General features: G+C 26.7%; 1 protein-coding gene across 1 annotated transcript in view; it reads right to left on the bottom strand.

Moving 5' to 3' along the window:
* Positions 1-1088: 1088 nt before the first annotated feature.
* The window catches only part of LOC136081976 (la-related protein 7-like), a 32553-nt gene continuing 10846 nt past the window's right edge, over positions 1089-22795 (bottom strand). Inside the window, exons 5-12 of the mRNA XM_065800461.1 lie at positions 22342-22418; positions 17959-18046; positions 16855-17807; positions 15250-15553; positions 7452-7508; positions 4669-4756; positions 4292-4398; positions 1089-1356 (exon numbers count right to left, since the gene is read on the bottom strand). Coding sequence (XP_065656533.1) covers positions 1327-1356; positions 4292-4398; positions 4669-4756; positions 7452-7508; positions 15250-15553; positions 16855-17807; positions 17959-18046; positions 22342-22418 — 1704 coding nt within the window. The 3' untranslated portion in view covers positions 1089-1326. The remainder of the gene's footprint in view (positions 1357-4291; positions 4399-4668; positions 4757-7451; positions 7509-15249; positions 15554-16854; positions 17808-17958; positions 18047-22341; positions 22419-22795) is intronic.

Below are 22795 nucleotides of genomic sequence, written 5' to 3'. Positions count from 1 at the left end.
ACAAAGCGAATGGCACCAAAACCTGCAAACTGGTCTTTCATTAGGGAATGTATGCAAGATCAGACCTTTTTGAGGATCTCACTAAAGAAGATGAGCTTCGAAAATGCCTTCATAGCAAGACTCAAAATGCGAATGAGTCGTTTAATGGAAAAATTTAGAATCGCATATCAAAAACAAAATTTGTCACTTTGAGAGTGCTTAAGTTTATTGCGTATGACGCAGTAGTTAATTTATTATTGAAATGAAATTGTCAATTATAATTTATGAAAAACTTAACATTATTTCAGGGTGTTATACAATATGGTTTGAATGACATTAACAAAATCCGCATTAAATTGTCGATTTATCGAGGAAAACTGCATAATAAATTGTGTCGTCAAAAATTAAAGGTAAAAAGATGAAAAAAATTAACAAAACTTTTATTTTAGATATTTGTAGTAGTCAGTAGATTTTTTAATTTTTTATTAAATTTTGTAGATGTAAATTTATTAAATTTTGTAGATGTCAGTAGATTTTTTAATTTCTACTTTTTGCGCGTCTTCTAAGTTTTAAGTTTTTCAATCTGCCGGCCCCAATTACTAGAGAACCACTTATGCTTTTTGTCTGAAATTTCTGCATCATCTTTCTTTTACTAAGAACTATGTTTTAAACGAAACATAATGTATTAAGGAAAAATCCGCTATTTTCAAATAATGGCTTTTTCTTTCTGACAATATTTTAGGCGGCCGGGTCCTCAGAACCAGAATTTTTTTAAAAAAAAGCCTATTCCGTTTAAAACACACATTATAAATGAACCAATTATAAATTTGTTACCAAAGTTTTACTTAGCTTTTTTTTATTACTTTTTGCTGAACCCTGGCCGGCGTAAAATTTTTTTTGCTTATTTCTGGGTTGACACCAAAAAAAATTTACTTTTTTTTATTAACCTTATGCTTTATTCTAGTGTTTGTTACTTAATATCAAAAGTTTTTCTTATAGTCTATATTTAAAAATGAGGAAGGGGAGGGATTGAATTTATAAATTTGTTGTCATTGGTAACATTGGTAAGAAATAAAAAACGGAACTATTGCAAAAGAAAATCAACTTGATAAGAAAATAAGCTTAATAAAGTTGTCTCACTTGTTTCTAATATTGTACATTGCGTATGAAATTACGCACTTTTTATTATAAAAATGTTTTCTTTAAATTAACAATTAGTTAAACTTTTAACTTCGGCTCTAATGAAGGTTCTGGTGAGATACTTCATAATCTTGACAATCATTTTCCCCTCTACTTCCAAGAAAGAATACTGGCTGGAACGCCCACATGCTAATTTTGATATCGTTTCTAAGAACATGCATCGATTCTTTTCGTCAACTACGTAAAAAACAAAATATATAAACAACCATAAATCATATAGTAAAAATGATTAACATACATTATTTTGAAATATGTAAAAAAAGAAGCAAATTTTTTTTTACGTAAGACTCCTAATAAAAACCTTTTATAAATTAATAGTTTTGATTTTGTTTTTAAAATAATGAGTTATACTTTTGCTAAAGTTAAAAAAAAATAATGAGTTATACTTATGCTAAAGTTAAAAAAAAAAAATAAGTTATACGCTAAAGTTAAAAAAAAGTAGTTCAGTGAAATACTGTCATCACATACAAACCCGTGGCTAGGCTACACACCCTAATAAGGGAGAGGGAGGCGAGCAAATTTAGGGGACCCTTAAAATTTGACAGTTCAACAATATCTCATAGCAGTTGTAAACCGAATGCCAGCACCAGGTTCTTTGACATTAACAACATTCTAAAAAGAAATAATTTTTTCAATAAATACAGCAAGTAACTTCACACGCTTTATTTTCAATCTCTGGATGCGTTTTTATGGCAGCTACTATTTCTTTGTAAAAAACAGACAAACAAAACTTTACAGATTGTCTCTCTATTGGTTTCAGATAAACTGATTTAGCTGTAAGTTTAGAGAGTTTAAAAAGACTATTGCACTCAGTTTTATATAAAGTTTCTAGATCACTTTAATTAGCCAAAGTTCTCCAATGTGCAAAACTTGAAGCTCACCAGTCTCTTCTGTCAACCAATTGTTTCGTATAGATTTTAAGAGATGCACATAATCATATAATAAATATATATACCAGATGTTGTTAACCATGATTTACTATCAACTGTTTTGAACATTTCAAAAAATCGTTGATTTTCACGGTTACCATCAGTGTAATTATTGCAAATGTTTTCAACTATATAAGGCAATTATCAATATTATTTACTGTATTAACAATATGTTGACATTGAGCAAACTGAAATTCAGAGGAAAGATTTGCAACAGGTTGAGCGCAACATAAAAATTCTGGACCTCCAAAAAGACATTTAATCAAAAAACGATAAAATTGTTTTAGCTAACTTTTCAGGGTAGTTGACTGCATGACCGAATAAAGCACCTCTTTGGTAAAGTAATAAAGCTTTGACGTAATAAATGCTAAACGGTATAATAAGTGGATGATATCTGCTTATCTGAAAGTTATTGCAGCCTTAACTTGACTACAAGTAAAATATACTAAGTTTTGTTGTTTCCTGTTTTCCTCTCTGTTGCTAATAAATCCCAATGTCTTTTTGGGATTTACGAGCATAGCCATTAGAAAGAGAAAGTATGGCCCAAGAGAAATTTTACTGTTGGACTAAAGGATGTTGCTAACGCCAAGTAGAGGGATAGAAACATTCTTTAGTCCAACAGTTTTTTATTTAACTAGATTACATTAAATTACCTTAATTGTATAAAATTAGGCTTTACTAAACAGTTTGTGAAAGCACTTAACAAAGATTGTAATAAAATAAAACTTTTAAAACAAAACTCTCCAAATTGAATTCTGCAACAATTCTGCAAAAAAAGGCGTTTTCATCAATTAAGGTAATTTAATGTAATCTAGTTAAATAAAAAACTGTTGGACTAAAGAATGTTTCTATCCCTCTACTTGGCGTTAGCAACATCCTTTTTAACTGAATGCATGTACTTGAAAAATGTGCTTTAGTATTGTCAATCACAACCAGTAAAGATTTATTTACATAACTTTTGTTAAAGTTTGGCATGCTGGTCGTCTCCATAAGCTCTCTTCTTATGGTGTATCAGGTAACATCTTTAAGATTATTGAATCCTTCATTACCAATTGTAGTATAAAAGTTGTGCTCAATGGGCAGCACTTTTCTTCATATCCCGTAACTTTAGGGATTCCTCAAGGTTCTATCTTTGGCATTATACTTTTTTTAATTTATATTTACAATTTCCCAGAAATTCTCACATCTAAAGTGGCATTGTTTACTGATGATGCTACCATTTATTCTTGTCTTGATAAGAAGCCAACACTCTCTGATTGCTTGGAGGGGGCATTTGAGCTTGAAAAGGATCTCACTTCTGCTACAGCATGGGGCTTTCAGTGACTAGTGAACTTTAATTTAAAGTAAAGCTTTTTTTCAGCTAACCGTTATCACAAAAATCTAGATCTTCCTACATTTATGAACAGTAATGTACTTGATGAGTCATCTACCCTTTGTCTTTTAGGATTAACTCTTACTTTCTATCTTTTTTGGAAACCATATATCAAATTCATTGCAAAATTAGTATCTGCTAAGATACTGCATCTTTTTATCATGCTCTCCACTTTCTTAATCAGGATTCTATTCTTTATCTATGTAAATTTCAAATTCGCCCTTGTATGTAATACTGTAGCCATATCTGGAAAAGATCTTTGAATGATGTCCTTTCACTTTTAGACAAGGTGCAAAAACGTATTGTATTGTATTCTTTTACTGTTCCTGATTGTTCAAAAAATTCTTATTCGTCTAGTTTTTTTCCTTGAACATCAGTTCTTTGGAATTTGCTTTCTTTTTCTTGTTTTTATTCATATAATTTGCAATTTTTTAAATCATCTGTTAATCATTATCTTGCTTTATAGACTTTATCTTTTCTCTTCCAGTAACTTTCAACTCTAATAGCGGTTGCTTGCAGCCTTGTTGGAAGTGAAGATGTTGAAAAAAATTAAAAAAAAAAAAAGATAAATTAATTAGATCAAAAATGTTTATTATTCCAAAAAAATGAAGGCATATCTTGAAGCAAGTTATAATTTAAATATATTGCCCTCTTATCAACATAATTAATAAATAAACTTAAAAAAAATCCCAGTAAACTTTTGTGATAAAAAAAACACAGTAAGAAATAAAAATTTTAGGGAAGTATATTGTTTTTAGGAAACATCAGACAAATATCAGCAATGTATAACACACATGTGCTAAAACCTTACCCTGTCATAACCACGCTCTTTCTTTTTGTTCTTTTTTCGTTCATTCTGTTGGTAATTTTTAATCTTGTCCTCTTCAGCTTTTATAAAATAAGCTTTTTCCGCACATTCTAAATCACCAAAATAAAATAATTTGTAACATTTTAATATTGTAAAATTTAATATCTTCATTTTATTTAATTCAGAACACCAAAATAATGATTCTTTCACAAAAAAAATTATTCATTCATACCGATATAAATTCAGATACTAATACCTTCTAATCTCATTTATTCAAACAAAATATGTTTAGATACACTAGTACCTTCTAACAAAATAATGTTTAGATACACTAGTACCTTCTAATCTCATTTATTAAAACAAAATATAAATTTAGATACCTTCTAGTCTTGAAAGTGAAAACTTCTCAAGTTGTTTGTTTTTCATTATTTCATCCACATGTTCCTTTGTTTTAAATCGAATATAACCCTAATGTATAACGATACTAGATGTTATATTTATACAACAACTACAACATCAACAATAACAACAAAAAGAACAACTACTACTGCTAAGAAAATTTCGAAATTTTTTTTAATATCTTTTTTGTGCTCTTATTTTTGTAATTTTTTTATTATCAGATTTTATCATAAAATGTTAAACTTTTATCTTTTTTTTGGTCACTTTAGTAAAATTTTGATTTGCACTTTTAGATGAGTACTTTGAGATATGTACTTTAAGGTAATTTGAGATACATATATTGAGATATGTACATTGAGACATGAACTTTTAAATATGTATTACTACCTGTAGAGCTTTGACAGGATGCACTTCGTTGAACAGTGTTTTTAATTTTTAATGTTTAGCAAGTGATAATGTGCTTGGAAATTCTGGATACTGCACAGAAATGTTAATCAATGTTTAGAAAAATGGCTTTTTCCATTCTTTCCCAAGTATCATGGTAACTTTAAATATTTATTTTGGCCAAATTTAGCATGTTCTCATTATTCTCAAAATTCTCTAAATCATTGAATGTGCCTAAAACACATTCAATGATTTAGAGAATTTTGAGAATAACACAGGATGACACAGCAGGTTTACTAGGGAGGTTTGCAAGCCTCACCAAAGAAAGTCTTAATTGAACGCATCAAAGTAAAACTAAATAAAAACGATTAAAATTTTTTACAGTTGAAAGATTTCAAAGTAAAATTGAAATCTATTGCAAATTCATGGAGTTTTTTCATATATAAGATTTTTTTTCATATAAATAATTCATTCTAAAGTTTTTTCATATAAATAATAGATTTTTATTCACAAAAACTTTTATTTATTTTAAAAACCATGTATGGAATGTACAATCAACTGTTAATGCTCAATTTCTTTTGAACTGCTTGGAAACATGAAATTTTTTTCTTCTTGTACTGTCCTATTGGCATGCTTACTAAACATGGCCTATACTTTACTGAACAAATATGGTATATTCAGAATTTAGGATTAGTTGATTAGGATTTTAAAATGCCTTATTAAACTAATTATCTTATTGATTATTGAATTAGAAACAGAATAAATAACCATTAAAATGGTTATTTATTCTTTTATAAATAGTAACAGTAACAAATTAAATGAAATTCCTTTCATTTAATTTGTTATTGGTACTATTTATTTAACTTTTTTTCTTTTAAATTTTACCCAGATATACAGTTTAAAGTGATCTTTCACAGTTATTTATTTTCTAAAACTTCCCAGCAATTACCAATGTTTTTTACAGCAAATACCAGTTTGCCAAATTTGTCAGTTTTTGAGAATTCAATAATTTTTCAAATTATTTGAATTATTTTTAAAAAAATGCCATACCATTTAATGAGTGTCAAAATAATTTTTATTAATTATATTCTTAGATAAGAATGCAGTTTTTAAGTTTGTCACTTGCAAAAGCCCTAAATTTATAAAGTTACAAAACTTAACCACTTGCCTCATTACCACAAACAGATGAACAAGCATTTTATACAATCTTTACTCATAATTAAAACTTTACATAATTAAAATTTTATACATAATTAAAATATTAAATACAATCTTTAAATTGCAATCCTTTCTCAGTTCTGAAAAGTAATCTTAAAAAAATCAATTAAATTGAAAATGTGAAAAACTCTTTTTTAAAATTAAAGGAAGTTTAGGGAGGTTCACTAACACTAACAGACTGCCAATGATTCATATGGATATAATCTCCAGAAATGAACTTTTTATCTGATATTAAATTTAGATTTGTGGCTCGAAATTGTGAAACAGTATTGTTCTTATTATCAAAGGATGCTCTACATTTTAGAATACAATTATTTTATTAGCATCATTTTTATCTTAAACCATTTAATAAAGTATAAAATGGAAAAATCTGATTATGTCATTAATTCAATAAAATCCTAAAAAGTAAAACTCGGTTTTTCCATCTAAATATTGCATATCATGACAGAGAGGCAGGTATTGTTTTCATTTGAAAGCAATAAACAAAACATTGTATGAAAAAATCATTGTTGTTGCCAAAAGCACATTTTTTTTGCTTCCATTGTCCATATTGTCATTGAATATTTGGCTAAACCAAGCTTTTCACAAAATATTTTTTTAAGTGTTTAGTATTTCTATGATATAGAGTTAAAAAAAAAATATCTTTTTTGAAAACTGTGGTTTACATTAATTAATCTTTGTAAAAGCAAAAGTGTTTTACATGCAGTGTACAAGCAAATACTCATCATTTAAATAAAAACTATAATTTTTGGTTCACAGACACTGATTAAAATGTCTTAAATAGTGTTCATGATTGTTTATTGCTAACGGCTTCATTTAGAGAACTACCAGGATGTAAAACCTAATAAATAGATAAATAATTCCAAACAAGGAAAGTTCAACAAATTTCTTGTAGATTAATGATCAAGAGTGCTAACCTAAATTCAAAAGACGGTAAATATTTTAAAACAACAGCCAAGAACTTAAAATCAAAGGGTGATAACTAATTTGAAACAATAACAAATCACATAAACACTATGAATAGAGAACAGCTTTATGAACAGAGTTCATAAAAATTATGAACTATGATTAAAAAACTAAATTTGTAAAATAATTTATAGAAATAAATATTCAAATATGCAATTCATAAAAAAAACATAAAATATTTATTTAAAATTTTTACTTGCAAACTTCCATCAACATAGTCAACATATGCAACACCATGATTAAGCAAACTATCCTGTATGTATATTAAAAAAGTTAGTAAATATGTTATCATGTAAATACACAAAACAAAGCCATTAAAACATTATAATTATAAATGAACAAATAATTACTATTATAGACATATTTGCAATTACAACATTTAGACATATTTATATAGACATATTTGCAATAACAACAAAGCATTTGTATTTGTAAATGTCAAAGTTCACTTTGAGACAGTTCAGTGATTTTGTCACTATTCTGTTTGTCTAAGTGAACTTTGATAAATATGAAATTATAATTTATTATTTTACACAATAAATTACAATACACATATTTTTTACACTGTAATTTTTTTCACATTTTTGAACTAAATTAGAGTTAACAACCCAGATAAGAATAAATAAAATTAAAAAAAATCATGTTTTACATTCAAAACATTTTATATATTTATTATATAGTCTATAACCAATGAAAACAGATTTAAAAATGCAAATTAAATCATTGAGTTAGTTGTTGTCTAAATGTTTTCGAATATCTTAATTTTCATTGGCTAAAAATAAAATTTTTATTTGCAGTTTAAAAAAAACTGCAAATTTAATTGGACTTTTTTTTGCCGTTATATTTTATCTAGGTAAGTTCATTTATTTATCTATTATATCCTTTAAAAAAATTTGCAAGTTTGTTACAAAAAAAGAGTTTATCAAGCTACAAAAGACACAAAAAAGAAAATAGAAAATATTTGAAAATTAATCTCTATTGTATTGTAATAAAATTTTCTTAAATTTTGATAAAACTCAAGTCTTACATCATAACAGAAAATGGAAATAAATAAGAAGAATAAATAAGTAAGAAGAAATAACTATTATTTAAAATACTGATCCTAAAGGATTTTCTTTGGCATGAAAAAGTCTACAATCAGCAATTAAACATTTTGAAAAAAAAACATATGTAAGTGTCCAAATGGGCACTTAAATATTGCATCCACTGCTACAGAGAAAATGTCAAGGATTCTCAGATTCAATATGATTACTATGCAAATGATTGTAACTGTCCTAAGTATATAGCAAGGAAAGAATAGATTTAAAAATGAATCACATAGGAACCAAAGACTTATAGAACATTTAAATGTTTGCTAGTTAATATAAATGGTTTAATCAACAAAATAACAGAGGTGCAACAGTTTGTTATGGACTTTAAACCTAAAATATTTGGTGAATTTAAATAACTTAACAAAAGATCATAATAAGAAAGAAATAAAAATAAATGAATATAACAAAAGAAGTGTATAATCATCAAGTACTCATAAAGGAGGACGCACACTTTATGTTAGAGAAGATATAAAAATAATGAACTATGAAATAGCCATCAAAGACAGAAAATGGTGGTTAATAAAAACAACAATGAAACATTTGATAATGAGTTTATTTGTGTGATAAGTATATATAGGTCTTCTCATTAAAACTTGATATATGAATTTATTGACTTTTATGGATCTTATATAAGTAATGTAAAAATTAAGTAAAAAGAAGTTGTTATTATGAGAGATTTCAACATTAATGTACTAAAAGAAAATAACTTCTCAAAAGTATATAAGAAAGTTAACAAGAATCTTAATCCATAAATAATAAACAATTCTAGTGTACCAGCTCTAGTGTACCAACAAAAATTACTGAATATACAAGTACCTGTATTGATCAAATTATTTGTAAACTAAATATGGATATAGAAAGTGATGAATATGTTGTGGCAAAAATGTCAAATCATGAGGTAATATCAAATATAGTGTCAAATATAAATTCTATATCAAAGTTAAGAAATATGAAAATGTGTTACTACAATATAAAACTATTAAACTCTATGACATGAATTACCACTAACTAAAAAAGAAAATTATGATGAAGTGAAATTGAATATATTGATAAAAACAAAGAAAATAAATGATAACCAAATAACAATTATTAATAACAATCTTATATATAATATAAAAGAATTCTTTGACCATTCTTTCATGTGCTTCCGCTTAGCACCTTTTCACTCTATCACCTTTAAATTTGTTCTTTATAGTTCTCCTTTTTCCCAAGACTGTACTCTTTTAGATATAATTTCTGATCAAATTGACCATTCTCTCTCTTTTTACCCCAATTGTTGTTATTGGTTTCTTTTCTACAATATTGTTGTTATTGGTTACTTTGTCAGGTCAGGTTATCCTGCTACTGGTAACATGTAACCCAGTACAATCTGCTTCATGTCCTGCAGCATTGCAGAACACGCTTTTTTAGGCAAAAGGCTAGGAGAAGCCAAGGATCTTCTTAACTCAGTGCATGGGTTTTGTTTGTGTCTCTGTTTTTATGACTAGGCTAATCATTTTATTATCTCCTAATGAGGGTACAGCTTTAAAACTCAGTTTTATGGTTCTGAGGCAGGTAGTCAGGTTTCCTGAACTCTGTTATAGCTCTCAGAGAGGCTGATTCCATCAACAGCTGAAAAATATCAAAGTATTAACAGTGCCATGTTGCGCGTGGATGGTGTCCCTGTTTGTACTTTTGGTGTGCATTGCCAAGGTCACATTTGGAGCCCTTTGTTACAGCTTAGGGTTCATTAATAGTAATGAGGCAATTGCTTGGGCTATTAAACAGTGTATTGAGTACTGTCTATGCTTTGAGTCAAGTTCATCAATAAATTTAAAAAATGAATAAAGTACCAAAAACTTTAAAACACAAAAAACCATCATCATCACCAAGATCTCTAAACCTATCACTCACTAATATTTGTGACCTTCAAAGTAACTTTTCTTTTGTTGAGTCTTATCTCTTGCAAAGTTCAACAGACCTACTTGCTCTTTTTAAGACTAATTTGAGTTCAGCTGTCTCATCTTGTGATCTAAGTGTTGATGGTTATCTTCCTTTAATTTGTAAAGATTCCAACAGTCACATTCTTGGCCTGGGCATTTACATTCGTAAGAATTCACTAATATTTGTCAGGAAACTAAGTTTGAATCCATAGACTATTCTTTTATGTACTTTTGCTTAGCACCACTTCACTTCATCGCCTTTCTCTATACTCTATATTGCTCTCCTTCATTTCAAGACTGCACTCTTTTCGATATTATTTCTGATCAAATTGACTAACCCCTCTTTCTTTATCTATCATCCAATATTGTTGTTGTCGGTGACTTCAATGCTCATCACACCGAATGGCTCGACTCTAGTGTCAGTGACTCTGCAGGCATTTAAGTCCACAACTTTTGCCTTTCTCAATCCCTAACTCAAATAATCAACTTTCCAACTCGCTTTCCTGACAACCCGAATCATTTACCTTCTCTACTCAACTTATGTCTTGTTTCTGATCCTAGTCAGTGCTCAGTTTCTTCACATTCACCATTCGGTGCTATTGATCATGGTTTGATCTCTCTAAAACTATTGTCCTATTCTTCTTCATCATCTGAATCCCCCTATCATCGTACCTTTTACAACTAACTTAAAACTAACTGGGAATCTTTCTGTGATTTTCTTCATGATGGCCCTCGGGTAGAAATCTTTCGTCTTCCTGCTGACAAATGTGCTTCTTACATAACTTTGTGGATTCAGGCTGGCATGGAACCTTTTATTCCTTCTCAACAAATCCAGATCAAGCCTCACTCTTCTCCATGGTTTACCTCACATTGTGCTGCTGCAATTTTTAATCGAAACCATTACTTCCATATCTATCAGCAAAAAAGTTCTCCAGAAAACAGACGTCTGTTTATTACTGCTACAAACCATTGTAAAAAGGTTTTGTCTAACGCCAAAACCCGCTATTCTCGGGTCATGAAATCTCGTATTTCATCTCAAAAATTAGGCTCTCGTGACTTATGGAGAATCTTTAATAGTATCAATAATAAGAGCAAATCTGTTATTCCACCTCTCTTGTATGGTTCAGACTTTATCACCTCACCTAAAGACAAAGCTGAATTGTTTGCTAAAAACTTTTCATCAATATCATCTCTTGATTCAACTAGTTGCATTCTACCTGATATTGCCAACAAACAGGTTGATCCATTGCTTGACATTCATAACACTCCAGCATCTGTATCTAAAGTGATTTCCTGCTTAGACTCTTCTACAGTTTTTGGCCCAGACAACTTACCTGTTATTGTCTTGCAGAAGTGTTCTCCGAAGCTGTCATCTATACTTTTAAAACTATTCTACAAGTGCTTATCAGAGTCTTGTTTTCCAGCCTGCTGGAAAGGGGCATCTGTTATTCCTATTTTCAAAAATTCTGGAGAGCGATCTGATTTGTCTAACTAACGTCCCATTAGTCTTCTTCCTATCATAAGCAAGGTCTTTGAATCTTTAAATAACAAACACTCAATCTCTCATCTTGAACCTAATAACTTACTTTCTGATCATTAATATGGATTTCGCTCTTCTTGTTCTACAGCTGATTTGCTCACAGTAATAACTGATAGGTTTTATCGTGCATTAGATACAGGTGGAGAGGTTAAGGTTATCGCTCTTGACATTTCTAAAGCTTTTGATATAGTTTGGCAAGCTGGTCTTCTCCATAAGCTTTCTTCTTATGGTGTATCTGGTAACATCTTTAAGATTATTGAATCCTTCCTTTCCAATCGTAGTATAAAAGTTGTCCTCGATGGACAGAACTCTTCTTCTTATTCTTTAACTTCAGGGGTTCCTCAAGGTTTTATCCTTGGCCCTATACTTTTTTAATTTACATTAACGATCTTCCAGATATTCTCACATCTAAGGTGGCATTGTTGACTGATGATACTACCATTTATTCTCGTCTTGATAAGAAGCCAACACTCTTTGATTGCTTGGAGGGGGCATTTGAGCTTGAAAAGGATCTAACTTCTACTTCAGCATGGGACTCACAGTGACTGGTGAACTTTAATTCAGATAAAACTTAATTTTTTTCAACCAATCACTATCACAATAATTTAGATCTTTCTATATTTATGAATTGTAATGTACTCGATGAGTCATCTACCTTTCACCTTCTAGGATTAACTTTTATTTCCGAACTTTCTTGGAAACAAAATATCAAACCTATTGCAAAATTAGCATCTGCTAAGGTTGTATTTCTTTATCAAGCTAGACACTTTCTTACTCCGGATTCTATTCTCTATCTCTATAAATCTCAAATCTGACCTCGTAAGTAATACTGTTGCCATATCTGGGGCGGAACTTCTAATAATGCTCTTTTTCTTTTAGATAAGGTGCAAAAATGTATTGTAAACATAGTTGGACCTGCACTTGAACTTAAACTCCAACCAACTATTATCACATCGTCGTAATGTCCTTCTCTTTCTCTTTTCTACAAATACTATAATGGGCACTGCTCTAAAGAGCTAGCGTCTCTTGTGCCATCTACTAAAATTCATTCTCATGTTACTCGTCATTCAATTAAGTCTCATCCTTTTTCTGTGACTGTTCCTAAGTGCTCCATAAATTCTTAATTAATTAGCTCTTTGGAATTCGCTTCCTCCATATTGCTTTCCTGATTCATATAATTTGCAATCTTTTAAGTCGTCTGTCAATCGTTATTTTGATCTACATTCTTCATCTTTTCACTTCCAGTAACTTCCAAATCTAATAGTGGTTGCTTGCAGCCTTGTTGGAAGCGAAGATGTTAAAATATATATATATATATATATATATATATATATATATATATATATATATATATATATATATATATATATATATATATATATATATATATATAGATATATATATAGATATATATATATAGATATATATATATATATATATATATATATATATATATATATATATATATATATATATATATATATATATATATATATATATATATATATATATATATATATATATATATACATATATATATATATATATATATATATATATATCTATATATAACTATTTTGAAGTAGATAATCTATTTATTAAAAAACAATTAGGATTCAGAAAAGGTCGCTCAACAAAAACAGCACTTCAAACTACTGTCTTTAGTTAGAGATCTTTGATCAATAATAATAAATAATTTGTAGTAACCATTGAAGCCATTGAATTGTTTTGAAACAATTAACAGAAGTCTTTTAATGAAAGTTAAAAAATATATAAAGTAAGAGGTAAAGTTCTTAAATGGATTTATACCTATCTGAATAATGTAGAACGCAAATAGTCAAGATTGAAGAAAGTATACCAGAAGAACTACTGTGTAATGTTGGAGTTCCACAGGGCAGTGTGCTTGGACCTCTACTCTTCATAACATGTATGAACAATATTGACAGTGTAACAGAATTTGCAGACATCAATCTATTTGCAGATGACACACAAGTGTGCATCAAAAAGAAAACACTTTGAAGAAACACTGAATAAGCTTTACAAAGACTTAAAGAAGCTCACTGAGTGGTTGAGTCAAAATGGTCTTATATTAAATGTTAATAAATCAATGTCAATGCTTATTAAAAGCTTTCACTAACCCCATTTCCCAAAATATTGTATTGGGTGGAACTGTACATAAATTCTGTGAAAATGTCAAATATCTAGGTGTGGTATTAGATGACTATTGAATTTAAATCTAGGTGTGGTATTTAGACTATTGAATATTAAAGAACATTAATATTCAATAGTCTAAATACCACTATTTAATATTAAAGAACATGCAAAACAGAGCATTGAGATCGATCCTCAAATGTAATTGGTTTACACATAGTATTGATATGCTTAATGAATTGAATTGGCTATCAATTAAATAAATTAAATTAAACATTCTTACATTTAAACATAACGTTATCAAATTAGAAAATATGTCTTTATTAAAAAATATGTGGGTTCAAAATGAGGATATGCATAGTCATTATACCAGAATATCTAAAGACTTTCATATTCCTCAATACAATAATAATATTGGATGGAATTCAGTATTCTGCTAAGGAACTAAACTGTATAGTTTGTCACCTTTAATGAAGAATTTTAAAAAGGGTTATTTGGAATGGAAGTTGTAAAATATGTGAACAAAGTCAAACAAGTTTAGTATCAATATATTAGCAAATATATATAAACAATAAACTAAGTTAAAAGCATATAATAAATATTTATACTATATAATATATATATATATATATATATATATATATATATATATATATATATATATATATATATATATATATATATATATATATATATATATATATATATATATATGTAAGTGATATTTATTACAAGTCATAAGGTAATCTATTTAAAAAATTTTAATTGCATACAATTGCTAACCATATTTAAAAAATTAAAACAACTAAAAAATTAAAGAACTATTCTTTCCCGATAAGACTAAAAATATTTAAGAGAGGTATTTTTGCCAAAAACTTTTTTTTAATTTATAAGAGAAATATATATATTTTTAATTAAAAAAAAATTATTTAAAAAATGATACATAGAAAAAATAGAATTGACAAAGAATTCTTAAAAAAATAAAGCAGAACTTAGGATACTGTAAAAAAAAGGAGAACCACACTTTTTAAATAAACAGAACTGCGGGTAAAATATTTTAAAATATATCTTGATGTAGGAACAAAGTAAATAAATAAATATATATCTAGGACACAGATCTTTATTTATTTGTAGACCTTACATTATGTAATATTTTTGATTTGAATCTGGCAAACCAAAATATTGATTCTTAAAAGATCTAAACCAAATGGATTTTAAAAGGAAAATAAACCTTAACTCTAATTTAAACTTAAACAAAAATTTTTTGAAATCCTAAAAATAACTATTAACCTTAATTTCCTTTCTAGTCAAAGTTTTTGAATCGGTTTTCATCATAAGAACTGTTCCTAAAATGACTTCAATTTTAGGTTTTTTAATTTCTCCGCAACTTTTCTGGGCTGATTCTTTGTTCTCTTGCACTAACTCATTGGTCAACTCAGCACTCTTTTTTGCTTCAATAGTTTCACGGATTCTTTCCATAAGTTCTACTTGTCTTACTTTTTCACTAGCAAGCAACTTGAGATTTTTTTTAATCTGGCCGCAGTTTTGCTTTTGAAGAGCTTTATATTCGTGCTTCAAAGATAACCACTCTGTTCTGAAATTGGTGTAAAATACTTTATAAAGCAATAAAAAGCAATAATTATAATTAAAAACAAGTCCAAACTTTTTTCTTTTTTTAATCATTCATATTAACACAACCTATAACTTGTATAGTTAAAATATGTAACATAACATGAAGAGTGTTAACAACTTATATAATTAAAATATGTAACATAACATGAAGAATGTTAACCTCATAAGTTTATTGCAAACAATTCTTATGGAGACAGTAAAAAGCAACGGTAAAAGGAAAAAAAAAATTTATTAAGGCAAAGTTGTCAAATATTGTCAAATCCAACAAGTGTATAAACATATGACGTTTACACACTTGTAGATAACTTTTTAATTATACCACAAACACATTTTTATAAAAAAGCAGACTCATGTTAACACTCTTTACTGACAGTAAATTTTAGTTATTAAGTTTGTTAGGGAAATTTTTTATCTCTTTTTAAAAAAGTTTTCATAACATTTTTCTTAATTACTACCCTTGCAGTAATTTTCCTGTTTACAAGAAAACTATAGCAATAAATACTAGATGAAGTAGGTACACTAGGTACAAAAACTTGTGGAACACATTCAGTGACACATATCAATATAATAGTTATCAGTTTTAAACCTTGACCTTCTGCTGGAGAAAGTTTATGTAAGTAATTTTAGTATGTAAATTTAGCTGGTAAAATAAATTAAAAATTTTTTAAGAGATAAAACTAATGGTGACCATAATTAAGCAAATATTTTCTAAAATAAACCATTATTCATATTGAGAGAATTTATTTTAATATTTTCTTAATTATATAGTATTGATATATAACTTTATACAAATTTAAAAATATATATATTTTTAAATTTGAATAATTTTAAATTTGACACACTTGTTTTATATAATTCATAAGCAGGTCGTTTTATGCAATCAAAACAAGCTTGAACATACTTATTTTATGTAATAGACCAAATTAACAAAAAAATAAATACAAATTGTGTAAATTAGTTAAAATCTAACAATCAACTGATGCTCTTAGGGCCAAAATTTTTATTTATTTTATAAAAATATTTAAAAAAACAATAAATTTTTTTTTATATAAAACAAATGTGTTCAAGCATGTTTTAATTGCATAAAAATACTTATGAATTATATAAAACAAGTTTGTCCAAGCACATTGTGTAAAAAAAGTTTTATAAATAATTTTATAAACTTAACTTAGTATTTAATATCTATTCAAATTTTCACAAAAATTTTATGAACTTCATTTTTGTTTGTATTCAATAAAAAATGATTTAAAAATAACGTCTTACTTTGATATGACATATAATGGAAGAGGTTTGGAATTAATATCTTTTTCTTTACGTTTGTGTTTCCTATGTTTTTTGGCTTTAATGTTTTCATCATCTTTTATACTGACCTGTGTTTCATCCTCTTGGGCACCATCATGTTCTTTGCTTACTTGAAGGTCTCTTGAACAAAGAACTTCAGAAAAGTCATTTTTATTTTTTCTATTAGATTTTGAAGTTTTTTTAGAGTTATAAATAGAATTGTCATTTGAAGTTTCTACTTCAAATGTTTTAACTTCATCTGATGAAACTTTATACTTTTTCTCTGTGTTACTAATATCATTGTCAATTTCATTTACTTTTGCTTTCTCTTTTTTAATGCGGTTGTAGTCAGTTGAACAAACATTGTTTTTTCTATATTTTTCTACTTCTATGATATCATTTGAAGCTACGTTGCTTTTTTTTGCTTTCACTTCTTCATCATCTGAAGCGAGTTTTTTTTTTTTGATTTTGATTTCATCCTTTTCTTTTTCATCATTAGAAGCAAGTTTTTTTTTTTTTGATTTAACTATACTTTCGTCTTTTTCATCATCTGAAGCAAGTTTTTTTCTTTTTGCTTTTACAATATTTTCATCTTGCTCATCATCTGAAGCAGCTTTTTTCCTTTTTTCCTTTACTTTATTTTCTTTGTTTTCATTTGGAGTATCATACTTTTCACTTTCACTGCACCTCTTTTTATCATTTTCAATAGAATTTGATTTAATTTTATTTACTGATAGCAAATTTTCTTTACATTCTTCATCTTTTTTATAATCTGAGCATTCACTTACACTACTTTTTTTTCTGTTTCCAGAGCTTTTTGAATCTTCACTTTTCTTATCACTAATTTTTTTTTTAATATTTTTCTTCGCTTTCTCATCATTCTCATTTTCAATTTTTTTATTCCATTTCATCTTTTTATCAGCTTTATTGAGCATCTAAATCAGATAAATGTTTGAGTAAGCAAGACTTTATTTATACAAATGATTCAAGTTACACATATAATCCAAATAAAAGTACTAGATATTTGATGTGCATTTAACACATTTTATGAAATCTTCTACTAAAGTGTATTGAGCCATTTTAAACCTGACAAGCTTTTTCAGCTTCTTGTTGAGTTGCAAATTCAATAAAAGCGAATCCTTTCACTTTGTTATTGTGCTTATGTCTTGGTAAGCTAAAATAAATCAAAAAACATTACAAACAATAATTATCACTAATATATAAAATATATATACATATATATATATACATTATATATATATATATATATATATATATATATATATATATATATATATATATATATATATATATACATATATATATATATATATATATATATATATATATATATATATATATATATATATATATATATATATATTGTAGTAATTGTGTGAATATTTCTTGTTAAAGAGTGCTCAATACCAAAGTAGAGCAATATATAGTAAAAAAACTAAATAATTATAACACTTGATTTATTTAAAACATTACTCCGAGTTTCACACAAATAGCGTTCATCAGATGTTACAAATCTCAAAAAAAACATCGACAAAAAAAATATATATATTAAAAATACAGTGGAGTTTCATCTTTGATGACATTAAAGTTATTCATCATATATTTGTTTTCATGGCGACACTTAGACGCAAGTTCGTTTCGCTTATTTAGTAAAGGCAATGGGGATGAAATTATATGATATTTTTCCACCAAGCATAAATTGCATGACTTACCACCAGGTTTAAACGGTTCAGCTTGGTCTAATATTTCCACGAAAGGACAGGATTTAAACCTTTCTTTTTAACACTCCACACAAATTTAGAAAGTTCAGTAGAGTTTGACCCACTTTCATAACGAAAAGAATTATTGTGCTTGTAAAGGCGATCTTTAAAAGTTTTTTCTGTAAGCCCAATATAATATCTGCCTTCATCTTGCGGATTTGTCTTAACATTACATAAATAGATGACATTTAATATTAGACCAGGCATTTAATATTAGACCATAAAATAAATTTTTTAAACTTTTCTAAAATTTTTTCAAAAATTTAGAAAGAATTATAAAAGGCCACAACTACGCGTTAATTAATAAAAATGAACATATAAAAGAAAAAAACACTGATTATTGTAATTGTAAACAAAAAATAGATTGCCCTCTAAATGGAAAATGCCTTTCGAAAAATATAATTTACAAGTGCATTGTTTCCTCGCAAAATAACCCTGATAAACAATATATTGGCTTAACCGAGGGGAATAGAAAAAACGTTATACCAACCACAAACAATCGTTTAAACACAAAAAATATTCAAAAGAGACTATGCTGTCAAAATATATTTGGGATTTAAAAGAAAAAAATAAAAATTTTAATTTACAATGGTCTATTCTAAAATCTGCCCCTGCCTATAACAACATTTCCAAAAAATGTATGCTATGTTTGCAAGAAAAATTTGAAATAATTACTCATTTAAATCAAGAAAATTTATTAAATAAAAAATCTGAATTATTTTCTAAATGTAGGCACGAAAATAAATACATCTTAAAAAATTATAAAAACAAATGAATAAATTAAACTATTCTCATTCCAAAGAAAATTATTTAATAATTACTTTCGTGTAACTTCTCGTAAACAAAAAAAATATAGTTATTAAAAATTTTTTTATAATAATTTATAACTTCCTGTAAAATATTTATTTCTATAAATTGAATTTTTTTTGAGATTTAGTAACTCTTCCTGATGATCCAGCAATGGTGAAACTTAAAGTAGAAGAGTTAGATAAGTGTTTTTTACTAATTTATATATATATATATATATATATATATATATATATATATATATATATATATATATATATATATATATATATATATATATATATATACAGAGTTAAAAATAAGTGCCCGACATCGGACATTGTCCGGCAAAAAACAATATCTATTGGTCATTTTATGTATGTATATATGTATATATATATATATATATATATATATATATATATATATATATATATATATATATATATATATATATATATATATATATATATATATATATATATATATATACTGTAAATGTATCTATATATATATGTATATATATATGTATATGTATATATCAACTTGTTTATCCGGGCAGCGGCCTTGTTCGTCGAGGTTCGTGTTTCGGAGTTATAGAGTTGAGAGAGGGTTATAACCACTATTAAGTAGCCTCCTCATCTGTAGTGGCCTTCTTGGCCTTGAGGAGGCGAATAACATAAAAAAAAAAAAAAAAAAAAAATATGTATATATATATATGTATATATATATATATGTATATATATATGTATATATATATATATATATATATATATATATATATATATATATATATATATATATAAATATATATATATATATATGCAGAGCTCAAAATAAGTGCTTGACATCGGACATTGTCCGGCACTTGTCCGATAAAAATGATATCTATCGGTCATTTTGTCAAACCCATATTTTATGTGCATTTATTTTCGAACCATTTTAGTTTTTCCAAAACTATTAATAAATTCAGTATTGTATATAAACTTTATTTTTTGTATTTTTATTTTTTATACAAAACAAAAAGTAAAGTTCAACATATGGCTACATTAATAAAAGACGTAATTTTTTTGAGTTAATCCATTTAAAAAAAAAAGCCAAAGCATTACATTTTTTTGGATAAGTAGCCCAGTTTTAACATTTATATTAAAACTTTGCAATTAGTTATTAATTTAAATTTATAATTAGGTATTTATTTTCATTTTTGTCCAATGGTTTTCATAAATTTCAAATAAACATTTTAGCTTTTAAAACCCTTTATAAATTTATTTTATAAAAATGTTAATGTAATAGTTATTTTAATGCTTAAAGAAACTTTTTATTACACTACTAAATTTGAGTTGTTATGTAACGCTTGTTTTCACACCATTAATAGTGTTTATAAAATTAATCCTAGAAAAAGTTTTAAAAAAATAGATATTTATATAAATGTAATTACATATAATGTTCTTTTGATAATTTAAATAAAATGAGTTTATTGTAAACATTATAATTAATTTGTTACTTTATTTAATAAAGTAATAAGTAAAACTAATAATTTATGTATTTAATATATTTACATAATAATTTATGTATTTAATAATTTACAAAGCATTTCGCATAGTATAATAATTTTAAAAAAATGTAATATAAATATTTTCCTTTTCAAATTTTAGTTTTTTGAGCTTAGTTTTTTCTTTAAGATTTAATTTTTGTTATATAAATTATCTTTACAAATTTTCTTTTTATTTTCAGCGCATTTTGAAATGCCTAGAGTTGTCAGAACAGAACTGCGTGGTCAAGAACAGAATTGCGTGCGTCAGAACAGATTGTGTGGTCAAGTTGTAAAAACAAAATATTTTATGCGTGGTCAGGAATTACATTTGAACGCACTTCTTTAATTTATATATATATATATATATATATATATATATATATATATATATATATATATATATATATATATATATATATATATATATATATATATGTATACATAGTAGTACATTAAACTTAAAAGAAAAAAATATTTATTATTATCTTTGAAAATATCGCCGATAATATTGTAATCGAATTTATACTATTTGATTTTAAGGTCACACAATAAAACAAATATTATGAAAACTACATTAACAAGTTTTTTAGATTATAAGAAAAAAAGTATTTGTTAAATTTTGGGAAAAATTAAAAAACAATGAAAAAAGAAAAAAAAGAAAGAAAAATAGAAGTCAATGTTACCCTATATAAAGGCAACATTGACAGTTGCACACCCAAAACAAAATCAAATATCTATCAATAATATCATTGGTAAACACATAAAAATATTTCATATCAACATTTTGTCACATCAAAAGAAATTATATATTCTAAAGATGTTTCAATGTAACACCACTTTACTTAATTTCTCACTTAACTTAATTTTTTTGTTGTTGTTGTTGTTATTCACCTCCTCAAGGCCGAGAAGGCCACAACAGATGAGGAGGCTACTTAATAGTGGTTATAACCCTCTCTCAACTCTATAACTCCGAAACACGAACCTTGACGAACAAGGCTGCTGCGTGGAGAAACAAGTTGAGCGCAGTACTACCAGGGATGTGGTGGGGATCGAACTCGGAACCTCTTGCTTATAAAGCAAGCGCTTTACCACTGCACCACTACCGCATTAATCAATGTAACACCACTTTACAAATTAGTGCGCATAAAAAAAGTAAATATAAAAAATTTTATAAAACCTTGTTTAAAATTTCTGTATATTATATTATAGTACAAAATCCATTGAGTTTTAAAAAGCTTAACTTTTTATTACAACATTCTTTCTCAATATCATAAATAATCAAAATAATAACTCAAAAGAAATCATAAATTTAAATGGATAAAATCTTATGAAAAATTTATGACACAACAAAAATTTACTATATAATACCTTATGTATTCAACTGTTCCACATTTGGAAAAAATTTCTTTCAACCAGTCATGGTCAATGTCGTTAGGAAATTGTTCCTAAAAAAAAGTACAGAATTAAAGTATTATAAAAAAATCATCTATAAATATAAAAGTTATAAATACTTGATGAACATAAATGTTATAAATGGAATGTTAAAAATAGGGTCAAAATAATTTTCTCTAAAATGTTTTTATTCTGCTTTTTTTTGTATGGATATGATTTTCGAAACTTTTAAAAGTTTTCACCATTTGAGAAAGTAAATTTAATATTTTCAACTCATTTGGTAATATCTTTTTAAGAGTGTTTTCTATCAAAAAAGGTACATAACACGAGACTTTATGTACAAACACAAGGTCTCATGTTTGTAAGTAAAGAATGTAAAATATCTAATTTTTAAATGCGTATTTATGAATATAGTCTTGATCAAAAAAGA

The sequence above is a fragment of the Hydra vulgaris genome, chromosome 06 (genome assembly GCF_038396675.1).
Source record: "Hydra vulgaris chromosome 06, alternate assembly HydraT2T_AEP".
Classification (NCBI taxonomy): Eukaryota; Metazoa; Cnidaria; class Hydrozoa; order Anthoathecata; family Hydridae; genus Hydra; species Hydra vulgaris.
This window is presented reverse-complemented; position numbering and strand designations above follow the sequence as displayed.